Source organism: Lingula anatina, chromosome 7, assembly GCF_051362555.1.
Source record: "Lingula anatina isolate TDL-2025a chromosome 7, LinAna3.0, whole genome shotgun sequence".
In the NCBI taxonomy this organism is placed as follows: Eukaryota; Metazoa; Brachiopoda; class Lingulata; order Lingulida; family Lingulidae; genus Lingula; species Lingula anatina.
The window spans coordinates 18,145,997-18,169,705 of record NC_141773.1 but is presented as its reverse complement, the minus strand read 5'-3'; the positions used below and the strand labels follow the sequence as shown (position 1 = coordinate 18,169,705).

Here is a 23,709-nt window from a genome sequence, read left to right as displayed (position 1 = left end):
CGTTATGCTAGAACCATCTCTCAGGGTATCCTCTGTGTTTTGCGATTTGTCTCCTGGTTGCGGGTTGAGGGAAAATCTCTCGTTTATCACCGTCGGATTAATTAAGATCGTCATCAAAATGTTAATGGCCTCGGTTATCTATTCCATCTCATTACCCAGTACAGCGTGACGCAGGAGAAATAGCCACTCGCAGTCGCTGATGAATCTTTGAGATATTGCAGTGGATTGTTTCTTGCGGTTGGTCATCTTGACCGGAGCGTCGTATAAATACTGACCGCTCGCCGTTGGAGGTACATTCTCCACTTTCAGCAGAGCCGACACATTGTACGCTGACCTAATAGGGTGAGTAACAGCTGAATTTCATTTATAATATAGTCAGGTATCTGAAAAGTCTTTACTGTAAGTCATACCTGTGATCTATACTTAAAAAAACTGCTTTCAGAACAGCGGACCAACTAGTCCACGGGCCAAATGCGGCAACCGACGAAAAAGCTTGCCGTCTAATTCACTAATAGACATTGAATAGATTCCCCCTGGGGAAGTTTTTATTTAACCCGTGGACTAGTTAGTCCGCTGTTCTGAATGTGTGAATGCGGCCAAAGTCACCGTTACAATAGAAAGTATTTTATTTAGAATTAACTAAACGCACGCAAATTTCATTGGTTTAGCCTTGGTAACATGAGACTGGCAAAGTTACATACAAATTAGATACAGTTGATAACTGAACAAAGTTTTTCTTGATATTTATTCTAAATTATTCACAGGTATCACCTCTAGTTTCGTATGATAGTAAAATTGGCATCTTATAGGTTCGGCCAAACTTGAAGGTTTCTATTACGAGAGTGCGATTCTTGACGGAAAGTTAAAAACAAGAAATTCTTAAAGTTTAACAAACATATAATTATTTCTTCATACATTTAAAATAAAAATTGCAATATGAAATAGATTTTGAATATAGAAACGCTATGGATCTTCTAAATGTCAGTAACATAGCTTCTTTATCTTTTTATTCCCTATTTATAGTATTCTGTAAATGATTTAGACCCACCATCTAATGATTTATGGAGTATGATCTGTGGTGTATTGAAATGTTGTATTCAAATGGTGCCATTCTCTCCTTGCCGTGAACTTTAAGCTACATGTATGCGACATGTACCTTCGTGTGTTTTTGATCCAATCTCTAGATCTACCACGAAAAAGCGAGCGTTAAGTTTACATGGAAACAACCCCCCTCTCACTCCCCGAACACTGCTTCCGTCATGCTTTAACTAATACGGTGGAATTGAAAATTAGATAAATCTATTTTTTTTTATTTTTTTATTTATAATTTTAAAGTTTTTGTCCTGCTTTCTATACCCTATACCCCTACCCCGTTCTCTGAACCCCCTTGACCACAGAGTAGTCTTACAAAAAGAAGTTTATATTATTTTTTTGGCAGTCAGTTTACAATTCTAGGATCCATCCCTAGGAAAACCAAAATTAACAGCAAAAATGTAGTGTGGGGGAGGAGGGGGGGGGGGTGTTCTCGAACTAATTATATAATCCTCTTAAAATTAAACCACTTATAATGACTATAATTTGAAATGAATATTAATGCATAGATTTCTGATGTTTTATCGCTTACTGGGACGAAGTACATACCTGTTGAATATGGATGAACTTTTTAATATATGGATGACGAAAGAGTAATTACCATGACAAAGGGTGACATATTATAGATATGGGATGCCTTGTGATTAAACGCCGTTTAATCCGTCTGCATCCGTGAACTCATAGTAAACAAATCGTTCGTTGGGAGGTCCATTCCGGTTCTCGGTGTATAAGATTTTTTAAGTGAATTTGATTTTTAAACAATTTAGTTTTTTATTTGGATATGGATCTAAGAATCATTTGAATGGTGATTTACTAAAACATGATATAATGATATATATGAATATTAGATTTTTAAAAAATCACAACAAGAAATAAGCCGTAGGAAAATAGGATAGAATACTAGTATTTCATACTTAAAATGATATTGAAAACACCGAATAGTTATTTCATAACTTCTATTATTATTATTATTTTTATTTATTCATTTATCTTTTTTTTTTGTATTTTACAGAGTCAACATGCTAGGCGTCCTGTTCTTTGCGCTAGTGGCCAGTGCCAAGGCTGAATATGGCGCGTATGACAAATATCTAGGTAAGTATTCAATGCACATAGCATTTCCTTTAAAACATTCATCTGATGGATGATTAGAAATATTGGTAATGATAAATAAAATTGTAATATGCGGTAGTCGTAGGGATATCTAGGTATGGGCGAAGACATAAAAAAATAGGTAATTACATTTCCATACATTTACTTATCCAAAAATCCAATGTTTTTGCGCCGTCAGAAATTAAAGAAGAGGGTCTGCGTCAGTTGAAAAAAAATTATTCAGACTTTGAATTTCAAGAAATGTCTATGGTTTCTGTCATACAAACTGAGCATTGTTTCCTTCTTCCAGCCTATTGCAGGAGCAGCATCGAGCAGAGGAACGGGGTGGGCTACTACGAGAACCCGGACGACTGCAAGAGCTACCTTCAGTGCGACATGGACGAATACGGCCAAGTGCAAGTCCACGAGAAAACGTGCGCTGATGGCACGCTATTCGATAGCGACGTCGTTTCGTGTGTCCCGTGTGAGATAGCACAGTGCCATAGGAGCAAGTTGCTGGGGCCCAAATGCCCGCCTATGAGTAAGTAAAATTATGAAGTTACGTCTAAAATTAATAGCACAATCATCACCAAAATATCACTTACAAGCGATGGAAGATCCATAGCCTTTTTAAATTTGCAGGGAAGATTTGCTTACATGTAATTTTGATACGAATATGCGCGACGGCTCTTAATTATATTATTATCTGGTTTGGGACGTTAGATTGTCGTAAAGCAATGCGATCTGGAGAATTGCCCTTACGAAGATACAAAATCCCTTATAATTATAGCTCATGAACAATAATTGATAATGTCAAAATCGCATCCGGCATGTATTAATTAGGGAGGTGCAGATAACATAACTGGACGTTTTAAGATGCCTAAGATTTATATATTCAAAAGATCTTCTATCTGATATATGATAGCAGTGATAACTGTAGTTATAACGAATGCAATGCATACAGAAAATCAGGTTTTATCAGATTATCCTGAATAATACAGATTAAATATAACGCCAATATTTAAATACCCGAGGGACAATTTCTTATCTAAATTATTTAAATTATTTAAATTTGTATGTCAGCGACCCGGATCAATTAAGGAATCTTTTTACCATATGAACTGGTAGCTGTTTTTCATCCCTTCCAATTCACTTAATTACCTATTTTATAAACGAGTCACACACACATACACATATACACATATACACACATACACATTTACACACATACACACATATACATACATATACACACATACTAACAAACACAAATGAGTTTACAAACTTTTATTCAGCGCGGAAAAGATCAGTTATCGAATATCCGTAAAAAAAGTACAGAAAAAAATAAAAATTATATCATGCCACCACACCGTTAACTCCATTAGTTTTTATGTAGTATTTTCAACCACCGTTGTCTCCATTAGTCTTTATGAAGTATTTTCAACCACCGTTATCTCCATTAGTCTTTATGAAGTATTTTCAACCACCGTTATCTCCATTAGTCTTTATGAAGTAATTTCAACCACCGTTATCTCCATTAGTTTTTATGAAGTATTTTCACCCACCAATATGCCCCAGTTACCAGTGACGCGTGACCACCTGCTAATAACTGAGAAAAAGAACGATGGTGATATGATATGATATGACAAAAACTATGGATATTTTCTTCCAGCTCCCCCTCCCACCACAACCGAGAGCTACACCACTCTCCCCCAGTTTGACGGCAAATGTGAAGGTCCCCATGGCTGGACGTACTTGGCCGTTTGGGGCGATCCAAGCATTTTCTACCGAACTCAGGTCCTGGGAGATGAGACCAGGATCGAGCGTGTCAGCTGCGGACAGTGGGAGTTCAACGTACAGAGGTGCATGTGTATGGCGCCAGGTATGTTTTCAACGGCGTTCAAATAAGGGCCGCTTAGTACAAAAAAAATATAATAAATAAAAATAAATAAATAAAATAATAATAATAATAAATAAATAATAACAAAAATAAAGATAATAAAAAATAATAATAATAAATAAAAATCAATCATAGAAGACAAGATTTGAAAGAGTTCCTATTTTCTCTTTGAATTCTATTTCTCTGGCGACGGTAGATAGGCCGATTATCGGTTTGAAATTGTCTTGTCTGAACAGACAAGATGGTTAACGTGTGTGTTCATTTTATTGATCATATTGAATCACAGTCTCAAATATATAAGGAAAATCAATATGTAAATACGTTTAAATGTATATAAAATGAGCCAAATGAACGTTTTTATAGACCTCCGTCCAATCGCTCTGTGGCCATTCGACGAGTCCACGGACACCACAGTGGACAACTTCTGGACAGACTGCACCGGCGTCAAACTCGGCCAAGGAAGAATCGGCTACGCTGCTCAGTTCAACGGCACCGTCCATTGTGAAATCCCTCGTTTTAACAACTACCCATGGGGCTCTGCCCTCACCATTTCTTTCTGGTATGAGACCGCCGAGAACTCCTACAACGTGCGAGATGGGTTGATCAGTAACGGGAATTGTCTGACTGAGCCCACCATTGCCTTGTGGACGGAGCGCGGATATCTGGGCGGTCGCGTGCTCATTGACAACAACCAAACCCTTCTTACGATAGATCTTGGGGGATCACATGTAAGTTTTTATTTTTCATTTCTTATTTATTTGTGTTATTTGCGGTTAAATAATGCCCTAAATATGGTGAAAGAATCTGTTTTAATTCATTACTTGGAAACTTTTATTAGAGAGTAACTGTAGTAACCCATAATAATTGAGCGAAGGGTGAAATTTACCGCCCATTATGTTTTTGATAACGCAAAAAAGAAAAAAAAAAGACATATTTGATGTCGGGCTTATTAAAAAGAAATACCGGACATAATCAATTAATGTACAGGTTAAAATAAAGATAGGTACAGTGCAGAGATTCAACTTAGATAAGTATGTGTATATTTGTTCTATATTAGGGCGGAAAGGGCTGGAATCACGTTGTCTTATCTTACGATGGCCTCAGACTGAAATTGTTTGTCAACGGCTACGCCGCCAAGGATGAAATCGCTGTCGGTAAGTGGAACGTTTGTATGGTGTGTAAGATGGAAGAAGTGCGGATATCTGGGCGGTCGCGTGTGGATAATTTGATGGAAAATGAGAAACCTGAACGTGTTACTCTTTCGCAGTAGCCTACGTCCTATCTTTAATTAATCTAAAATTAAATTAACCATAAACAACATCCTATACATGTATTATAGGTCTTATTATAGCAAATTAAAATAGTGCGAAAAACAAACGCACTGAAGCTACATGTTCACGCACTCATTGTGGTTCTATGGCATTTTTATGGTAAAAAATTGTACTTTTCTCACAGGACATATTCCGGCCACGTTGTCCCCTCTGTACCTTGGTAGAGGCACAAGCTGTGAGGCAAAGGACTATCATGTCAACAACCATAATTTGATGGGATCTCTTGACGAGGTGGGTATTAAACTGTGTTCTGCTGTGTTCTAACTGCACTGTGTTGTGCATATACGTGCACCGATTGATCAGTAAAATAAGAGCTCAATCGGTGCATATACGTGCACCGATTGAGCTCTTATTTTACTGATCTACGACCAGAAATTATTCTCATAGGAACGTAAATTATAATACCAGATAATTGCATCACACATCTGATAAACCGATAAACGTGTAAATTGTCGTAGACAGGAGCAAATACTGGCCAAATGATAACGCGATCTCACTTAACAACTAACACAACGACTTGTGGATTTATAAATCAATTTTTAACTGGTCTAGCTGTGTCTGAATGTGTTAGTTGCGCCTTAGACCGTGATTGCGCCTGAAGCTAGGTTACTTCTCTAGAGCAAGTGACTCTTTGTCAAATTGTACTTGCTACACCTGGTTAAAATACATTCTGTGCGCATTTAATGGTGGTCACGTTTACATGGGTGGTAATACCTAATTAATGCAAATGCTCTCCTTTTAAAACTCTTAAACCACTGTCATGTGTCATCTTTATCAGGAGGCATTATCTTCCAGTGGCGGATTTAGAGGGGTGGGGGGTCAGGGGGATCCTGCCCCCCCCCCCCCTTCGATTTCTGGTCCCTCTTGAAATTAGAATTTTGACTAGCTGAATGATAGTTCTAAACCGTACCAAATGTTACCGTTCGCCTCTGAAATACCAAAATTTTTTGGGGCCCCAAACCCCACGGTAAGTGGGAAGGGGGGGGGAGACGGATTTGCATATCCGCGGACCCCACCCCTTCAAATAATCCTGGCTCCGCCCGTCTTCAATTCATTGCCCAACCCCTTTTAGTATTTGTATTAATGCCTTTATCACCCGCCTATACTTCTAATACAAGGAAAATTATGAGATTGCAATACTGAAATCTTAAAAATTTTCCTGCAATCGATCTCATCAACCGCATCAAATAAAACTGCAATTTTAATATGAAGTTCCCATATTAGTGCTCAAGCAGAAGGAATTGGAGTGCAAACAAAAGGTGAACGTAACACTTTATTTTGACTTCACATGTTCCATCACATATTTCATAAAATATATATTGAATGGTGATATGGCAACAACAGAGCACTTCCTGAATCGCATTCCTTTGCTAAAGAGCGGTCAAGTATATTATGAAACCATTCTAAGGTCTACCATATATTCAGTCACCTCAAAGTATAGATAACAACATGAAAACCATATATTAAAAAGTCAATTATTATAATATTAAAAATATTTTAACGATATTTTATAAGATATTTACATATCCATAACAGTTGCTCATTCCATAATTTTACGATTATGCTTGAATTTTGTCTATATATAATCAACATTTTGCAACCTTGTTTTTAAACTACATTTGCAGTTCTAAACACATTAATGAAAAAAACAGTATCCAAACGCTGTTTTCTAACATGAATCTAATTAAGTTAGCATTACTTTTGGCAAAATAAAATACACAGAGTGCTATGGGCCTGGTTTCCCAACCCTTCACCTTTAGAACTACCTCTCTCCTCTCCTGAAAAATTAAAACTAGTACCCCCCCCCCAAAAAAAAAAAAAAAAAAAATCCCATCCCTGTCTGCATGTTACAGTAAAACTGTCTACACCAAGTGTTTTACAATTGCCAAGAATAGCAAGGCAAATTCTTTTAAATGCTTATGCTCCCTGCCTTCCTTATTAAAATCCTAGATCCACCAGTCCAGTTATTATGTATGATAAGTTATTATGAAAGACTTAAAACTTCTTTACACACATACTGTATATCAGTTAATATACAACAAATATCTTGGATACAAATATTGAACATTGGAATGTGCAGGTTATAACTATTGATAAGACTGTAAATTGTTCCACACAAAAATCAACATTTCTTAAATATTTCATTGCAAAACATTTTTCCTCTCCCTCTGTAACATTAATTATCTCCATGAAATCTTTTACCTCCTTATCAATTTTTCTTGCTTTTTTTTTACTTGTTTTTTTTCTGAATAAGAAAGGGAAATAAACTGTGGAACCATTTAGTTTAGACAGGGCCAATTCAATTAAGAAATTGTCCTACCCTGAGGACTACTTTCAGTTCAAAATACTCCTCGTTTGAACACAACTTAAATAACATTGCAACGTCACAACCTGAAAAAATATAATATATTTTTGTTACCATGGCAGTTAAGCTTATACTACTTAATTAAAGAACATTCACCATATGCCAAAGAGATGATAATCTATTTGAGCAGAAATGAGTGAAAAACATTTTGTAGATTCACCAAGGACTCACTGAAAAATTGTTTTGTTTAGTAAATGGTGTGAACCCCAGTAATTTTCCTTAAAAGAAAAAAAAAATACCCAAGACTACATCATCATATACCAAACTCATGGAAATGTATGTTGGCTTTTTCTAATGATCAATCTATTTTCATATTTCAGGTTCAAATATATGACTGGCCTCTTCCCACAGACTACATTGCAAGGCTCCACGCTGGTGAAAGAAATCTCAGACTTACTCGAGTTGACTAAACATTGCACTAGTGTCTACTGCTTCTCCAAGCTAGGTTTCTTTCAATAAAAACAGAAAAAATTTGAGAGGACAGTGTCAATTATCTCATTAAAGTGATCAGGCTCAGCCAAGAAGACCACATATCACACTGTTGCCTTTAAATGTTAGCATTTTGTAACAGTGTTACTAGAAGATTTGTAACTGAAAGATGCATTTTAATGCCACTGGATAGTGGAACTGCTGATTAATATTACATATCAACTGAAAGTGTCTGATTGCTTCATCTTTCATAAAAGAGCTCATCATCCAAGGTTACTGTCACAATAAGATGACTGTAAAGCTTGTCTTAGTATTTAATTGACATTATTTGGATTTTATAGAGAGGGTTTGAATTCACTGCGAAAGTAATGATCTCAGGGATATGAAACAAAGTCATGTTTTCTTGGCTTTTTTTCTGTAGCATAATCTGTAACAGGCATAATTTGCCAATTCCTGTAGCATATATATAAATAGATAGATAAAATCTTGTAACAGGCATTCTTTGCCCTTTTCTGTTGCTTTACCATATATCAGTTTGCAAATATATTGCTTTTGTACAGTCTATGCACCATAATAAATAATGGATATTGCAGCTTCGTTTTTCAATTTTGATTTATATGCCACTACAACACCTGTTTTTTTTTTTTCAAGTACACCTACATTTAAAAATCCAGTCAAACAAGAATTTTATACTATCATACAGAAATGATAAGCTAAATTTGTGATTCAAAATAAATAAGTCTAATAAAAGATAAAAAGCACTACAACATTTTCACTAGCTACCATAATATATAAAACTGAAAAGCATGGCAGACATTTTTTTAGGGGGGGGGATAGATGGCACATACTAGGAGAGCCCTAGATGTCTACATCCAGCTGCTGTACAACATAATATACACTTCAGAATGAAAAAAAAAAAAAAAAAAACTTTTCACTAAACTAAATTAAAATGAGCAACACCAAGTTTTAGGACTCATCCCCATGGAAACCATTCCTGAATGCAATCAGATTAATGTACCTCCTCTTGTTTCCAATGTTCTCGTATTATCACCAGTTTTCTCTTTTCTACTCAACACCAAGAGATATGTTTGTCTACTAAACTGATTGCATTTAGCAAGAGTCCCTAGGGAATTGGATCTCTCTTCCGATAGTTTCAATGGAAATGAGCCGTTATACACACTTCTTTACTGTGTCATTACCACCATGACACTCAGTGGGATTTTCATGATATCAATTTTCCTATTTTTCTTGAAACTCATACCATATTGATTATCTTAGCCCGTATTCACATGTCAGAGACTGGAATGGTTTCTGCAGTATGGAATATTTCGCCTCATAATTTGAGGAGGTAATGCAGAGAATACAGAAAATAAATGATTTAAAAAGTGGCAAAAAGGATAGGGTTTTCATTTTGCAGTTATTGACATTGCAGACCAAGAAGGTTATAGCAAGTATATGTTTTGATATATTGCTGAAAACGGAATTATTATTTCAGAGATTTTTTTCTTATCTCAAATCCCATGACCTGTCACTTACAGCTAACACCAGAGTTATTTTTCTAGTGAAGCCTTTACACTGATGAATTAAAAAAAAAAAACTCAAGCAAAAACACAAAATTTACATCAAAATAATAAATACCAAAATGATACCATGTACCTCAGAAATACCCCATGTGATTAAAGAATTTCAACGGTCTTTACAACACTCTACTACGTTCTAATGGTAAACTCATACCTGACATAAATATTTTTGAGACCCACTACCACAAGACATGCTAGAATTGAAATTACCCTTATATCATAAAATATCAATACCATGCCAAATATATATTAAACAATAATTTGGTTTCTCACAATATTAAATATTATTGTATTGCAGTAATATGCAATAGGCACAGATTATGGCCTTATATTTCATAATTTGAGGTCTGATAAAACTGAATATTGATTGAACAGATGGCATCCCCACATGTTGTACTGACCAACAATTTTGATATCAATTTCCAGTTCACTTCATTTATTCACTGGCAGTATTATATAATAATACTGAATGGTAAAAATGAATAAAGATATCACTTTTCTTGGGTCTGTGAGACAAAATATATATCAACCAAACATACCAGCAGCCCAAATATACTACTGTATATTTAATTTATTACTGCACTTTGCATTATTCTCTCTCTCTTGGATAAAATATTCTGCTTAAACCTGACAGAACAACCATAGAATAAAAATTATACCTGGGCCCTATATATGTTACTGCATACATTGTATGCATTCTCATAAAAGTCTTAGACCTTTACATAACAATAATTTAATTCAGGTGGAGCAGCTAGGGTGTGATGAACTTTTTAGGCGCATTCTGATAATGGAAACTTTCACTTCAATCTGAGTGTGTTTGAACACCCATGAACCACAACCTGAACAGAGATTGTTGACCAGGACCAGGATTGTTGGGGGGGGGGGGGGGGGGGGGGGGTGCAGTGATGATGATGATGACGATGATGATACCTTGGTGATAAAGGAAACTGCTTAAATTTCCAGGATTTTTATTTATTCATTTATTATTATTAGTATTATTATTATTCATTTTTTTTTTTTGGGGGGGGGGGGGGGGGGGGGGGCAGCTATGTAAAGGTCCACCATGCATTGTATGCCTTAAAAACTTATGCAGTTTTAAACAATGCAAGTTAAACTTATCTACTTAAATTAAGCTCATTTTCCAATAATCACAAATCCCATTCATTTTCTCAATAAAAAGAGGCAATTACTTAAATGTAAGTTCTTAATTCTAATGTTTGCACTACAAATTAAAAATCTCTACAAGCAAGGGTTCCAAGTCGCTAGCCTCCATTTGCAATATCACCTTCGACTGCGCGACACTGATGTCACGCACCTCTGTCAACTTCATCATTACCTTTGGAAACAGGAGCTGCCCCGGAAACACTGTGTTGAGATAACGTGAGAGTAACATGGCAAAATATTCCTGCTCTTTGGAGATCAGGGACTTGTCTTGAATATTTGGTCTGTCAGGTGAAAACAACGATAATACCATCATGATTAAGTTCACATTGCGGTCATTACCCGTCAGCTTCATGAATGAACGGACAAAATGCATATATCTTATGTAGTTTTCCTTCATGTCCCCATGCATTTTGGGTCGCTTGACTTTGACTTTCTCTCCTGAAGAATTGGGAACACTCCATGAGTCAGTGGCTAAATCATAAGTCAGGCAAGATCGGAATACGAGCATTTCGACCACAGCTTCTTTCAGCAAGGCTAACTGGTCTTCCTGAGTGATTTGTATGAATGACTTCAACTGTTTCACCATTCTGATCAGCCGCCTCACAGAAATATCTGCCATGTTTATAAATTCTTTTTGTGAGGTCGGCTGCCGAATTCCATTTTCCATATGAAGGTCAAAAGAGATTTTGCAAGCATGATCAAGTTGCTGTAGAGTGGCATGGTCCTCTTCTGTCAGTGTATCTCCAACAAAACGAGTTTGCACCTTTGGGTTTGAGGGAGACTTGGTCAATTCCATGGTGTCTGATACCACTTTTGGGTCTTCCTCTCCTACAGAGCGGTTCTTGTATCGGCGGATCTGTTTCTGGTGGTCGGCTATAAATCAAAGTTATTTTTTAAGTATTACATTGTGTTCTCATTGAATGATGATGGTGTTTTGTTCACTGGCATATTTCTATCTTAATGTAAGGGAGAATTCAGATAAACCCATCATACTGGCTGGATCGATCCAACTCCGCAATGACTGTAATCGCCTTAAATGTCTGAGGTGCGTTCTCGAGCTGCTAGGGAATAATTAAGCCCAATGCACATGAAAATTAATCACCCCCTAGACATTAGACAATTAAGCTGATTACACTGAATGCAATTAAGCAAAAATCCCCCGGAGGTTGGAACGATCCCACTGGTACAATGTTAGAATCTGAGTGTGGTTTATATGGTAGGATTAACTAAACTAGACGAGCTAGACTAGACTAAACTAAGAGAGTCTAGAATGAAAAAAACAGTGGTGTAACAAAATTTAAAGTGATCATTACCTTTTCACAAACTATTACTATTTTTTAAAAAAATTATTTATTTGCAGGAAAAGAGGAGCTCAATATAGCAAATGTGCTCATTATCTCACTCATTATCAAATCTTTCTTCATTCCCGCTTTGAAGCATTTTCTCAGTCTGCAGTGCTTGCAGTAGGATCTGCTCTCTGGGGTCACCTCACAGTCACTATTGCACCGCCCCTTGATTTCTCCCTAAAATTAAAGAAAAGAAGAAAGAAAACAAGTATAGCACTAAGGGAGGGCAGACTCTCTCCCCCCCCTCCAGCCAATGCACCTTAATTCCCATTATTTTTTATCATTTACTTACTAATTAATGAGCTAAATTCTCATTATTAATTAATTAATTAATTATCTCCACCAAAATCTAGTCCACTTCTGTCCTGACCTAAATTTAATTAAAATCCCTCCATAACTTTCCATAATTTTGCTGAAAGACAAATATCCTTTTTAATTAACTTATTAATTAAACAATTAATGAACAGATTGTCACCAAAGTCTTATTGCTTGTTACACTCTCCTTCTGACAGTTTCTAATATTCTCATCTCTCTAAAAATCTGTCCACAGCTTCTTGTGTAATGTTGCTAACAGAAAGACCTGCAAACACACATGGAACCAAAAACATAACCTCCAATAGGCAGGTGTAATAAAACATCCACGGAATTATCATACACATTGACCCTTTTCTGGAGCCTTGTATGTTATAACTTGTGTTCTCTGCACTCAGTCCATTAGCAATTTCAAACATATTTTCCAAATTCAGATAATTTTAAACTAAATTATCTTATTAGAAATGGCATAAAACATCAAACCCAAGTGAAGATTGAGGAGACGGGTCAAATAATATGTACCCTTTAAATTTCCACCTAAAAATGGCCTAGTCTACCAAGAAGATGAATGTGACACAGCTCCTGTTCATTTTAAAAGCAGAAGCAAAAAGTGATAAAAAAGGGAAATTTTTGCCTTTAAAGTGTTTGATTTCACTGCACTAAGACGCAAAAAAAAAAAAAAAAGTAACTTACATAAAAGAAAAGGGGGGAAAAGCTATTTTGACCAATTTAGTCAATTTTAACGTTTCTATCTACTTTAATCACACATTTCAATGATTTAGTTTAATACTGTTCTGCACCACTCCATTCTCTCCCCTGAAGAAAAAAAAAAGGCATCAATTCATTTTTACCTTAAATGCATTCCTTCTGAAGAAAGCTTTGCAGGACTCACATGACACCACTCCAAAGTTGTGCCCCAGGGCCTTGTCTCCACACACCATACAGATCTTAGAAGGTACTTTCTTTGGTTTGGTGCCAGACTTATATGCAGCCTCTGTATCCTCAGTACTACCAGATGAAGACATGGTGTCCGACTGGACTGGCAGGAAAGCTATGCTCTGATTTTGAGACTCTGACATGGAATCCTCCTCAAGATACATTGGTTCAGCTTCGACAGATTTCTCCGAATTACTGCTGAGGTTTAGAGCATGGATTTCTGGTTCCTGAAAGCCATTTTCTAGTGGGGTCCTGCCTTGATGAAAATCACTTGGGATCAGATCATCCATTGCTTTGCCAGCATGCAATGAACTGTTCAAATTGCTCTTCTTTTTACAGAATTTATGGTCACTGCCAAAGGGATATGGCTGCTGAAAAGAAAAATTTTAGTTAGAAAAATAACCAGCCTGTTAGAAGAATAACCAGTTAGAAGAATAACTAGCCATCATATCTAGAATTTGAAAAAAAAAAATATGGCAGTTACTGATCCCCAGATCAACATCAAACCCAAACAACAGTCAGGAAGCACAATAAATAAATAAATAAATAAATAAATAAATAAATAAATAAATAATGCACATATCATATCTTCTTTTTATCACACTCAGATTGGACCAGTGAAGTTTGAATTTAATGCAGACTCTGAGCCCAAAATATGGCTTTTGATGTATTTGTAAACATTTCAACAGAACTGTAAAACAAATAGACATAATTGAGGACCTTCATGTACTATGCATGACAAGGACAGATCCCTCTCTCTCTCTCTCTCTCTCTCTCTCTCTCTCTTTGACCAAGGAAGTAAAGTGTACCAGTATCTACTAAATCATGCTATTTCATCTTTAAAAATAGACTAATGAATTGATTAAAAAAAATGTATCAATGTATCAAAACAGGCCAACCATCTTCACTAAATTAAGTGAACTACTTATCTATTTAACAAACACGTATATATGTACAAGTCGTCTGACTTATTCAGAGCCATCTTTTTGTTTTGAGTACCTTTATGACTGGGTCAACATCACCAACAGACTGACCCTGCAGCTTTTGACCTCGCCTGCCCTCATAATGAAATCAGGATCCATTGATACAGTGCATGCTTGCTAACCTTGTTAAACACTACTGGCAAAAGAAAACTAAATATCAGCACTAAACTATAATAAGCTACCAGGCAAAATTCTTTCCCAATTAAGTAACCATTCAGTCACTCCTTAAGAATTCATTCAGTTCATGACTAGTGTGTGTGTGTGTGTGTGTGTGTGTGTGTGTGTGTGTGTTTTCTTTAAGTGATATGGCGGTGAACTTGACCTGAGAAATATTGACCTAGTTAAAGTTCAGAACCTGGGTAAAGTACAGACGCACATACCTACATAGTTGGACCTCTCAGTCCACTGTCTGCTTGCTACTTTTTAAACTGTTAAGACAATGTGCATGTATGCCTCAATATCCTGCTGCCTAAATTTTTAAATATTGTCTTAAATTGATGGTTTTGAATGGTAGTTTCCCATCCACTGACGTCATCCTGGCCTATATGTGACTTGCAACTTTATCAATCAAGCACACGTCTATATCTAGCTTGTATCAAAATGAACATAGATGCATACTAGTATACATAATTCCTTGGATTTATGTATAAATAAATATCTGCATATATATATTTTTTATTGTGATAAATTATGTTAACCTCTTCCTGTAAAACCAGTAAATGATTGTTATTAGCAATGTAACATATCTAACCCAATTAATACACATTTTTTATAGATATCAATTATTTTGTGTACATATGTCACATTTTATTTCCATTATTTCCACTATAATCTCTTTTTTCTGATCTCATTTTTCCTTCCCTGTTTCCAAGTTTTCACCTTGTTAGGCTTTTTTTATCGTACACTGACATACATCATCAGGGCCTATACTGAACAGCAAATCTCTTGAACTTCATATTCAAATTTAGGCCACACGTCTCCCTAGCATGTATCAAAAAAGAAAATTAACAACACACTCGTAATTTTATGGTTCATTGTGTAAATAAAAATCTACAGATATTTTTCCATTAAGAGAAATTATGTTCACCTATTTCAGTACAAATAATATATAGCACTTGGCTACACACTATTATTACTGTAGGATTTCTAACCCATAACACATATTTTGCCTCACTTACATAGATCATATTTCCACTATTTCTGCTACAATCTTTTTTTCTGTTCCATTTTTTCCTTCCCTGTTTCCAAATTTTCACCTCATCCGGCATTTTTCTTCTGCACCATCCACGGGCTCAGCTCTCCAGATCATACACCTACAGGTGATGTGCATGCGCAGAAACAGGTCAGGGTACTTTTAATACTGCTGCCTTATGACATTAAAGTACATTTGTTGCTCTACTAAACCTACTGGTATCTACTATAAAAGATGAATTCAAAGAGGGTTGACATGTCAATATATATATACACTTAACCTGACCATATGCCACCGCCACTTACTAGTAACCCGACCATATGCCACCGCGCAGTTTCAAATACCATAACTTTAAGTAACCCCAAAAGGCATTATTACATATTTCTGGAAAAATGATTTTTAAACAGATTATTTTCAGCTTTTTTTTGTGCTACATGTAACCCTCTGCCATTTTTGCCAAACCTAAATAAACTTAACTGTTATTGCATGTGCAACAGTAATTAATGCATCATTCATCACTTCCTCATTTGACAAACTGTTAAGAAGTTAATGGATGGATTTAAGTGCATGTTAGCCAAGTTTACCACCAGAAATTTGAAGAAAGTGCAGTTTTAAATCTTCTTATGGACTGGTCAAAGTTTGGTTTATCCTTTGACATGTGGCCAAATTGCATGGGGTACTGGTAGTATAGTGATTTTATTATTTGTCTTACAGGAAATCTAGCTGGCTTCGTTCATATGTAACTATAATGCAAAATTTGTAAATTTGTTTATTTGTATATCTATTTATTAATCAAACAAATACTTCCTTTATATCTTTTTTTTTCTACAGGCAAAAAAATGCCTTTTTGTCTCCATCTCTGTGATGTTAGCGAGTTTTCTAAATAACAGCTTAAATTAATAATAAAAATAATGATAGCAAAAAAAGTTTTGAAGTTTTATATTTGTGTCATGGGGTAATGGAGAAATAATTTCAATTGACAATAAGTTCATCAAATGGATACCTGGATGAGTGAGATTATCTGTTAATCCCACCTTTACTTGGTGATGCATCTTGATTATTGTCAAGCAGTGTGATGAGGGGGGTGGGGGTAAAGCAATTAAAAATATCAGTCAGTTCATCAAAAGGATACCTGGATAAGTGAGATTGTTTACTCAACTCTACCTGGAGATACTTTCTAATAAAAAGAAGGTATTTATAATTTTTCTCAATATCACATTGTTTATTCTCATCATTATATACAGTGCAGGGGGAATTGCCGGGGGGGGGGGGGGGGGGGGGGGGGGGAGGATTGTCTGCAGGGGAATTGTCCTCATACCCCTCTCTTGCTATTGTACTGCATTAATCCACTGCACTAACCTAATTATTTTCAAACCATACCGATCCATATGCTTGCTTTTCCCCAAGCTCACATGTGGCCATTACAACTACCTGTTATACAGTTTCCTTTAGCCTTGTTTGTCAATATTAATTCATAGCTTAATTGTGTTCCTTCTGCAGTCATCTTACTTCTTTGACCTCTTAACTTAAAATTAAGCCAATACTGTTTCAGCACACGTTCTCAATACATACCTCTCACAAGTAGAATTCTAGGCCTCTGACGGCTTAACAACTGTGCTCTTAGCTTTATAGTATACGAGTACTAGTTTGTCTGTGTTGCTAACAACATTCCCTACAAGCATTAACTCATTTACAATTTTATAGATTCACAAAATGACCACACGTAAAAACAGTAATACATATTAAAATGTACATAGTTTTCATAATCATACATAACTGTTGTATATATAGTTCTGTATAGCTACACTTCTTGGCATATATAGGGTAAACAATGAAAAAAAAAACATTTAAAAAAAATAGAGTTTGGCACTTACATGGTGAACATCGCCAAAGTTCATATACAACAACTCAAAAAAATCTGTAACTTTCATAAATATAATCCCATCATACTGATTTGTGTGAGGAACCTGCCTTACTATCATATAAGACCACATTGCAAATTTAAACTGAAGTAAAACAAAAGAACGGATTTGCACTTATGAGGTGAAATCTGCCAAATATATGCAACACCCCCAGATAAAAAAAAAAATCAATTTATTATAATGTTAAAAATATGAATCCAATTGTGCTGAACTTCAAAGGGAACTTTTTATTAATCAATGCTACTCAGTAAATTTCAAGTAAAACAAAATATATAAAAGTTTAAATTGGCAGATGTTTCAGACAGGAACAGCAATACTACTAGAAACAATGAGAGCATTTCCAACCAACTGATCTGCAGACTAACTACAAAATAAGTCATGAATCCATTCCTGAAGGAACACATGAAAAACCCAAGGTTACTCCGGATATTTATTAACCTCATCTGATCCATACTTATAACCTGCAGAAGCTAGACGACATTCATTATTGAAGAAAAGCCCAATTTTTCACTGCTGATGATAAAATCTGAACATCTGCTTTGAAGGACAAATGAAGATGTGGCTCAATAAAACTTTTCCATAGCAACACAGAGGTGTCATAATAATGTTGATATGGGTCGTCTAGCGACTCCTGTAACATAGAAAACTTTGGAACTGAAAAACAGGTCACGTTGACTTCATGATGTCTCAGAGATTGTGAAACAGGAGCGTTAGAAGAAACAAATTATGAAATTTTAAAATTCTAATAACAATGCCTGTCTATAGATAAAAAAATATAACCTCACTGCTACAACCTCAGTCAGGTTTAAAACATGCATAATCTGATTCATGTCTTGGGAGAGGTAAATGTACTTATAGTATCTTGATTACAATGTTGAATAAAAACTACAGTAAATAATTGGGGAATGATGCTTTGCAGGATTTTGTTGTCATGCAACACACGGATTATGAAAAGGTCTTTCTTTACAAATTAGTGAAATCAAAAACTTACTGCTTTCATGACAAACAAGAACTGCGGAATCAGATATGTGAATGAAAATATTCATAATTACAAAAATGGTGGGGCATAAAATCCACTGCTTTGTTAAATAAAAGCTACTGAATTTAATTAGAGAACCGATATTTGATTTTAAAGAAGATTCCCGAGCTGGCCTTTCCAAGAAAGCTTAAAAATATCAGAGCCATGTTCACTTGTCAATTTTGAAAATAATGTTCAGTCTAAGATCCAGATCAATCTCTAGATAACTAGTGGTTGAGTACTATAGCTAGTACTTTGATGGGGAAAATGAACTTCAGATATTAATAACTTACAAATACTGCCAGGAAATTAGGTGTCTTAGTTATCAAAAAAAAAAAAAGTCTTATTACAGCATTTTAATGAAGAATCAGTTTTCATGTTTTTCCTGTATACACAAACACTCTTCTTGTCACGATTTCTTGTCTGCGAATGGACGCAGAAACACAAAATCCATCTGCCTAAAGTATGACTTACAAGTGCGTCTCTACATCTTAACAAAATTAACTGTATTTGAAATTAAAGTAGGCTGAGATCAATATTTGTGTTTCCACTGTGCTATGCAATATTTTACTTTTGACTTTATGATATATGATATACTCTCTTTCCCCATCTGAAACTGTCCTAAATTAATATTTTCTTTGTGTATTGGTACACATATCTTGCAAAGTCCTAATGTACTTTTTTTCCCCAATTCAAAACAAATCCCCTATTGACCGAGTGACCTAAAATTGAATTAAGTCTATTGTACTTAAAGGTGTACGATCAATATTCTTGCATTTTTCAAATCTTTATACCCTTTTCTCAATCTTTCGCCACTGAGTCTAGCTTATTTGCACTTGTAAATGTCTTAATTACTCTCTGATTAAATGTTAATGAATTCCACTTCCAAATGAATATATTTCATTTGGGAGATTTGCTGATCAAAATCAAGATTATTCAGTCTTCTTTCAGAGCAGTATATAATCAACATAACATTACAATTTATGTCAAGTATCATGTGTATAATATATAGATAGACAGATAAAAATATACAGTGTATATATCTCCCAAACATGTGATTATTTTAATATTTGAGGCCTATTTACCTTTTAAATGTCATTTATAAGATTTTATCAAGAATTATTGCAAATAAAATAAAATCACATCTCCAAAAAATAATAATAGAAAACCAGAAGGGGTTTATAGTGGGCAGGAAGTTGGGGGGTGGGGGTGGGGGTGGGGGGGGGGATACAAAGCTTTTATCAGATTTTATGCAGTTTTGTAATGAGAACAATATACCAGGGTTAAGACAAATGGTTGATTTTGAAAAGTACAAGATTCATTATCTTGGAAATTCTTTAAATGTTTAGGAAAATATAAGATGGATTGATATTTTTCACAGATTTTTAGGGGTGGGTGATTCAAGGTGGAAAAACATTTATCTTTTTTCAAGGTGTATTGTGGATGTAGAGAAGAAATTTTACCTTAAACCTGTATTTGTTTTGTGTAGAAATAATGGGAGCTATGGTAAGAAACGGTGCTATTTTGTTAGATGGGACCAAAACATGCATTGCAAAGTAGCCACTTGCTAATAGATCAATTTGTTCAATTTTCTGGCTGAAAGCCAAATAATCGAAAAACAAGTTGTACAAAAATCAGACCTTCGAGGTACAGATGTACATGGAATAAGAGATCAGAAAAAAATCATGTGAAATGGTCTCAGGGGCCATTTACTTTTTTGGGATACCATTTACAGTGGATTTAGAGGATACTGTATGGTGAACATAAATTTTGAACAGAACATTAAAGACACTAAAATAAAATAATTAAAGTAAGGTCAAGGTTACATATAAGTGTGATAGGGAAAATTACTGTTATCGTAGTTAAGACAATTTGAATAATGCTATCAAAATTATCACATTTATTCATAAACTTCCCAGATTTTAATGTTAAAAAATAAAAATAAAAAGCTCAATCTTCAAGTTAATATGTGTGATTCATGTAAGCTTTTAATAAGATCTACATTTCATTATAGGAGCTAACCCAGATTAATCCATATTAAACTAAAAAAGCACTCCGAGAGTGCAGACCTCCGCCAAGGCAGCATTTTTTTTATTACAGGGGCGGATCCAGACATATTTCTGCCAGTCTTCCAAATTATTTTTGTTGATCCATCCTCCATTTTTGACCGTCTTCCGACAGAAAAAATCAGATACCCGTCAATGTAAACTTGAAAATCCGACCGTCTTCCGGAAGACCCAGAAGACGGCCTAAATCCGCCCCTGTATTATTATTGATTAATGATCTGGATCACCACCAAAAACTAATCATCTGTTCCTTGGCCCACTTCTGACAGTTCCTGAAATTTTCATCAAAATCAGAGCCTAAAATGAGTAAAACGATTGATCAAAACAGTTTTTAATTTTATCTTTATTTGCATGTGATGTATGACTAACTATGCAGCATTGGTACCTGATAACATCTCAACCATCAGTCATTACCACATGGCCTGCACTTTGAATATTTGGCTGGTAACTTCTTAACACCCTGAGCTTCAGAGCTAACTTGACACTAACCTTTTCACTGTAGCCTATCTCCATCGTGTCAAGTAACCTCTGACCAGATTCGATTGCCTCCGCCGCCCGCCAATCAAATTTAAAAGCCCGCACTCAATGACTCATTAAACGATCTAGCCAATGAACGCGAACGAGTCAAAGCGCGCTTTGTTCAAATCCGGACCAATCAAAGATAAGGCTGAATATCAGGGTCTTGCCGTAACCTGTGGGCAGCACGCAAATAACATCGTCTCTCAGTAGATAATGATGCAGGGCATCATACTGCTCTGGTTTCAATTCCGATATACTCCATGCTTTCTTTGTGTACGGTTATGCACTCGGAACCACTCGGAACTACTCGGATGTCTCCGCACTCGACAATAACTATGTTGTTAGTATGGAGCTTGAAGAATCAGCCGAGGATTGCCGATTGACAATCAACCAATCAGCGTTTTCACCAAACTTTGGTGAAAAATTTTGAAACATGGATTCGATTGGCTTATATAAAATAGGTCAAACTATTTTCGTCAGAGGTTACTTGACACGATGGAGATAGGCTACAGTGAAAAGGTTAGTGTCAAGTTAGCTCTGAAGCTCAGGGTGCTTCTTAATAAAACAGGCCAAATCTGGCTTATACATTTTCAGTTTGGCCTGTAACTTGCAAAACTCACTGGCCAAATTGGCCTATGCTAATTCAAACGAAGGTCAAACACTGCTGTTATATTCAAAATCTTAGCAAAGGGGGCAACTGGGGAAAACACATGATTATAGTTCAAATTATTCAAGTTCAAAAGCTTATAATCACCTTCTTCCAGTTTTGATTTATCTGAATCTGCTGTGCTCATAAACATAACCGGCTTAAATGTCTGTCACACCTATCAAAACAGCTAGGGGCTAAAGATAATAACCCCCTAACAGCTTTACTAGGCGTGCCAGACATTTAAGCCAGTTAAGTTGATAGCAATTTAGTGAGACTCCCCAGAGAGATAAATCGATCCAAATATATGTGGGAATGGTCCCTAAAATGCACTACAAAACAGCATGGGGAAACAACCTGCACAAGAGAAAATGGCCTCCAGACTTAACTGAACACAGGAAACAGCCATTTGCAAGAAAATGGCAGGCTGTGTCAAATACCAGTATATACAGTACTTTTCAGCTTACACAGGGGCGGACCCAGAGTTATTTTCTAACAGTCTTCCAAATTATCTTTGTTGATTCACCCTCTAATTTTGACCATCTTCCAATATGAAAACATGGATACCCGTCAATGTAAACTTGAAAATATGACCGTCTTCCGGAAGACCCAGAAGACGGCCTAAATCCACCCCTGTTACATGCCAACCAGACCACCAGGGTCTGAGTATCTACTGGTCCAATTTAAAATTTTCTGGCACAAGTCCATTTTTCAAAGAAAAAATAATTACTCTTATTTACATAATGAGATTACAGTGAACATGTCTCCTATTAATAAGAACAAAAACATTGGGGGTTTCAAAAGGTTGCTAAAAAAAAAAAAAAAAAAAAAAAGACTTCAATTCAATATTTATAGCCTGAAAATTTAGAAAAGAAATAAGACTACATGTCACAGCTGAAAAAAATCGGGACCCTGGCCTGTGATTGTTTTTCAGAAATTTCACTGGCCAGGTCCAATTTTTATTGCAATTAGCAGTCTAGCCAGTGGTAAACATTACAGACTCATTACTAAGAAATTGATATCGTTAGTGGCTCTGCTTGACTGTCCAATATGGTGGATGACCTGACAACTCATCTAACGATATTAATTACTTAGTGATATATTTAGCATTTATATCACCCCATTTTCTTACTAATGACCATTTCCTGTGCTATATCTAAATCTTGTATGAAGTAAGTTTCAGAGAAAAAGTCTCTAGCATATTATGCTGTGTTGCACTGTATTGCAAATTTAAGTATGATCCTTCCTCACATATGATAATAACTATGAAAGAAAAATCGGTCAAGAAAAATGAAATTAAGAATATTAAAGCTATGATTTTGATATTTAAAATAGAACAATAGTCTAGCTATATCACATTTTACTTACATACCAGGGGCGGATCCAGAGATATTTTGTGACAGACTTCTGAATTATCTTTATTGATTCACCCTTTATTTTTGACCGTCTTCCGACAGAAAAAATTAGATACCCGTCAATGTAAACCTGAAAATCTGACCGTCTTCCGGAAGACCCAGAAGACGGCCTAAATCCGCCCCTGCATACTGTGCATTGAAAAATATAATAATTATTAAACATTCACTTACCACTTCCAAAACTGCATTTGGGTCTAAATTGAACAAAGCTGCTGTGTGACCTCAGTTTACGAAAAATTAACCACGTTTCTGGGAGGCTTTCTACATTTGTCACGTATTAGACGACGCAAATTACACCAAGACGATACGACCGGAAGTTGAATACAAAAACGAGTGACCATCGATAATATGTATAAAAATAATAATATCAAGTTGCCGACTTTAGCAAAGATATTTGTTTTCCT

General features: G+C 35.6%; 2 protein-coding genes across 4 annotated transcripts; one reads left to right on the top strand and one right to left on the bottom strand.

Moving 5' to 3' along the window:
• The first annotated feature begins 155 nt into the window (after window positions 1-155).
• Window positions 156-8,798, top strand: LOC106151681 (uncharacterized). 2 transcript variants are annotated; one of them, XM_087016750.1, is made up of 8 exons: window positions 156-342; window positions 2,105-2,184; window positions 2,492-2,722; window positions 3,854-4,063; window positions 4,445-4,809; window positions 5,139-5,235; window positions 5,537-5,643; window positions 8,098-8,798. In XM_087016750.1, the coding sequence occupies exons 2-8, from the start codon at window positions 2,112-2,114 to the stop codon at window positions 8,185-8,187; spliced, it is 1,173 nt and encodes a 390-aa protein (XP_086872876.1). In that variant the 5' UTR covers window positions 156-342; window positions 2,105-2,111; the 3' UTR covers window positions 8,188-8,798. The 2 variants fall into 2 exon arrangements, with proteins under 2 accessions (XP_086872876.1, XP_086872877.1); XM_087016751.1 differs by lacking the exon at window positions 8,098-8,798 and adding an exon at window positions 5,758-7,578 and having other exon boundaries at window positions 5,537-5,711.
• Window positions 8,799-10,816: 2,018 nt separating this feature from the next.
• Window positions 10,817-23,643, bottom strand: LOC106151675 (oxysterols receptor LXR-alpha). Of its 2 annotated transcripts, none has more exons than XM_013525040.2 (4): window positions 23,477-23,643; window positions 13,460-13,915; window positions 12,353-12,473; window positions 10,817-11,823 (listed from the first exon to the last, which is right to left on the bottom strand). In XM_013525040.2, the coding sequence occupies exons 2-4, from the start codon at window positions 13,832-13,834 to the stop codon at window positions 11,009-11,011; spliced, it is 1,311 nt and encodes a 436-aa protein (XP_013380494.2). In that variant the 5' UTR covers window positions 13,835-13,915; window positions 23,477-23,643; the 3' UTR covers window positions 10,817-11,008. The 2 variants fall into 2 exon arrangements, with proteins under 2 accessions (XP_013380494.2, XP_013380491.2); XM_013525037.2 differs by lacking the exon at window positions 23,477-23,643 and adding an exon at window positions 15,706-16,636.
• Between the last annotated feature and the right edge of the window lie 66 nt (window positions 23,644-23,709).

Coding starts and splice junctions, on each gene's coding strand:
- LOC106151675 (XM_013525037.2), bottom strand. CDS start 15,795: ATGCCGGATGAGGTGAAAATTTGGAAACAGGGAAGGAAAAAATGGAAC. Junction 13,916..15,705: donor ATAGTGGAAATATGATCTAT/GTAAGTGAGGCA, acceptor TTTTCTTTTCAG/CAGCCATATCCCTTTGGCAG. Junction 11,824..12,352: donor GAAGAAAGATTTGATAATGA/GTGAGATAATGA, acceptor TTTGATTTATAG/CCGACCACCAGAAACAGATC.
- LOC106151681 (XM_087016750.1), top strand. CDS start 2,112: ATGCTAGGCGTCCTGTTCTTTGCGCTAGTGGCCAGTGCCAAGGCTGAA. Junction 2,723..3,853: donor GCCCAAATGCCCGCCTATGA/GTAAGTAAAATT, acceptor ATTTTCTTCCAG/CTCCCCCTCCCACCACAACC. Junction 5,644..8,097: donor TGATGGGATCTCTTGACGAG/GTGGGTATTAAA, acceptor TTCATATTTCAG/GTTCAAATATATGACTGGCC.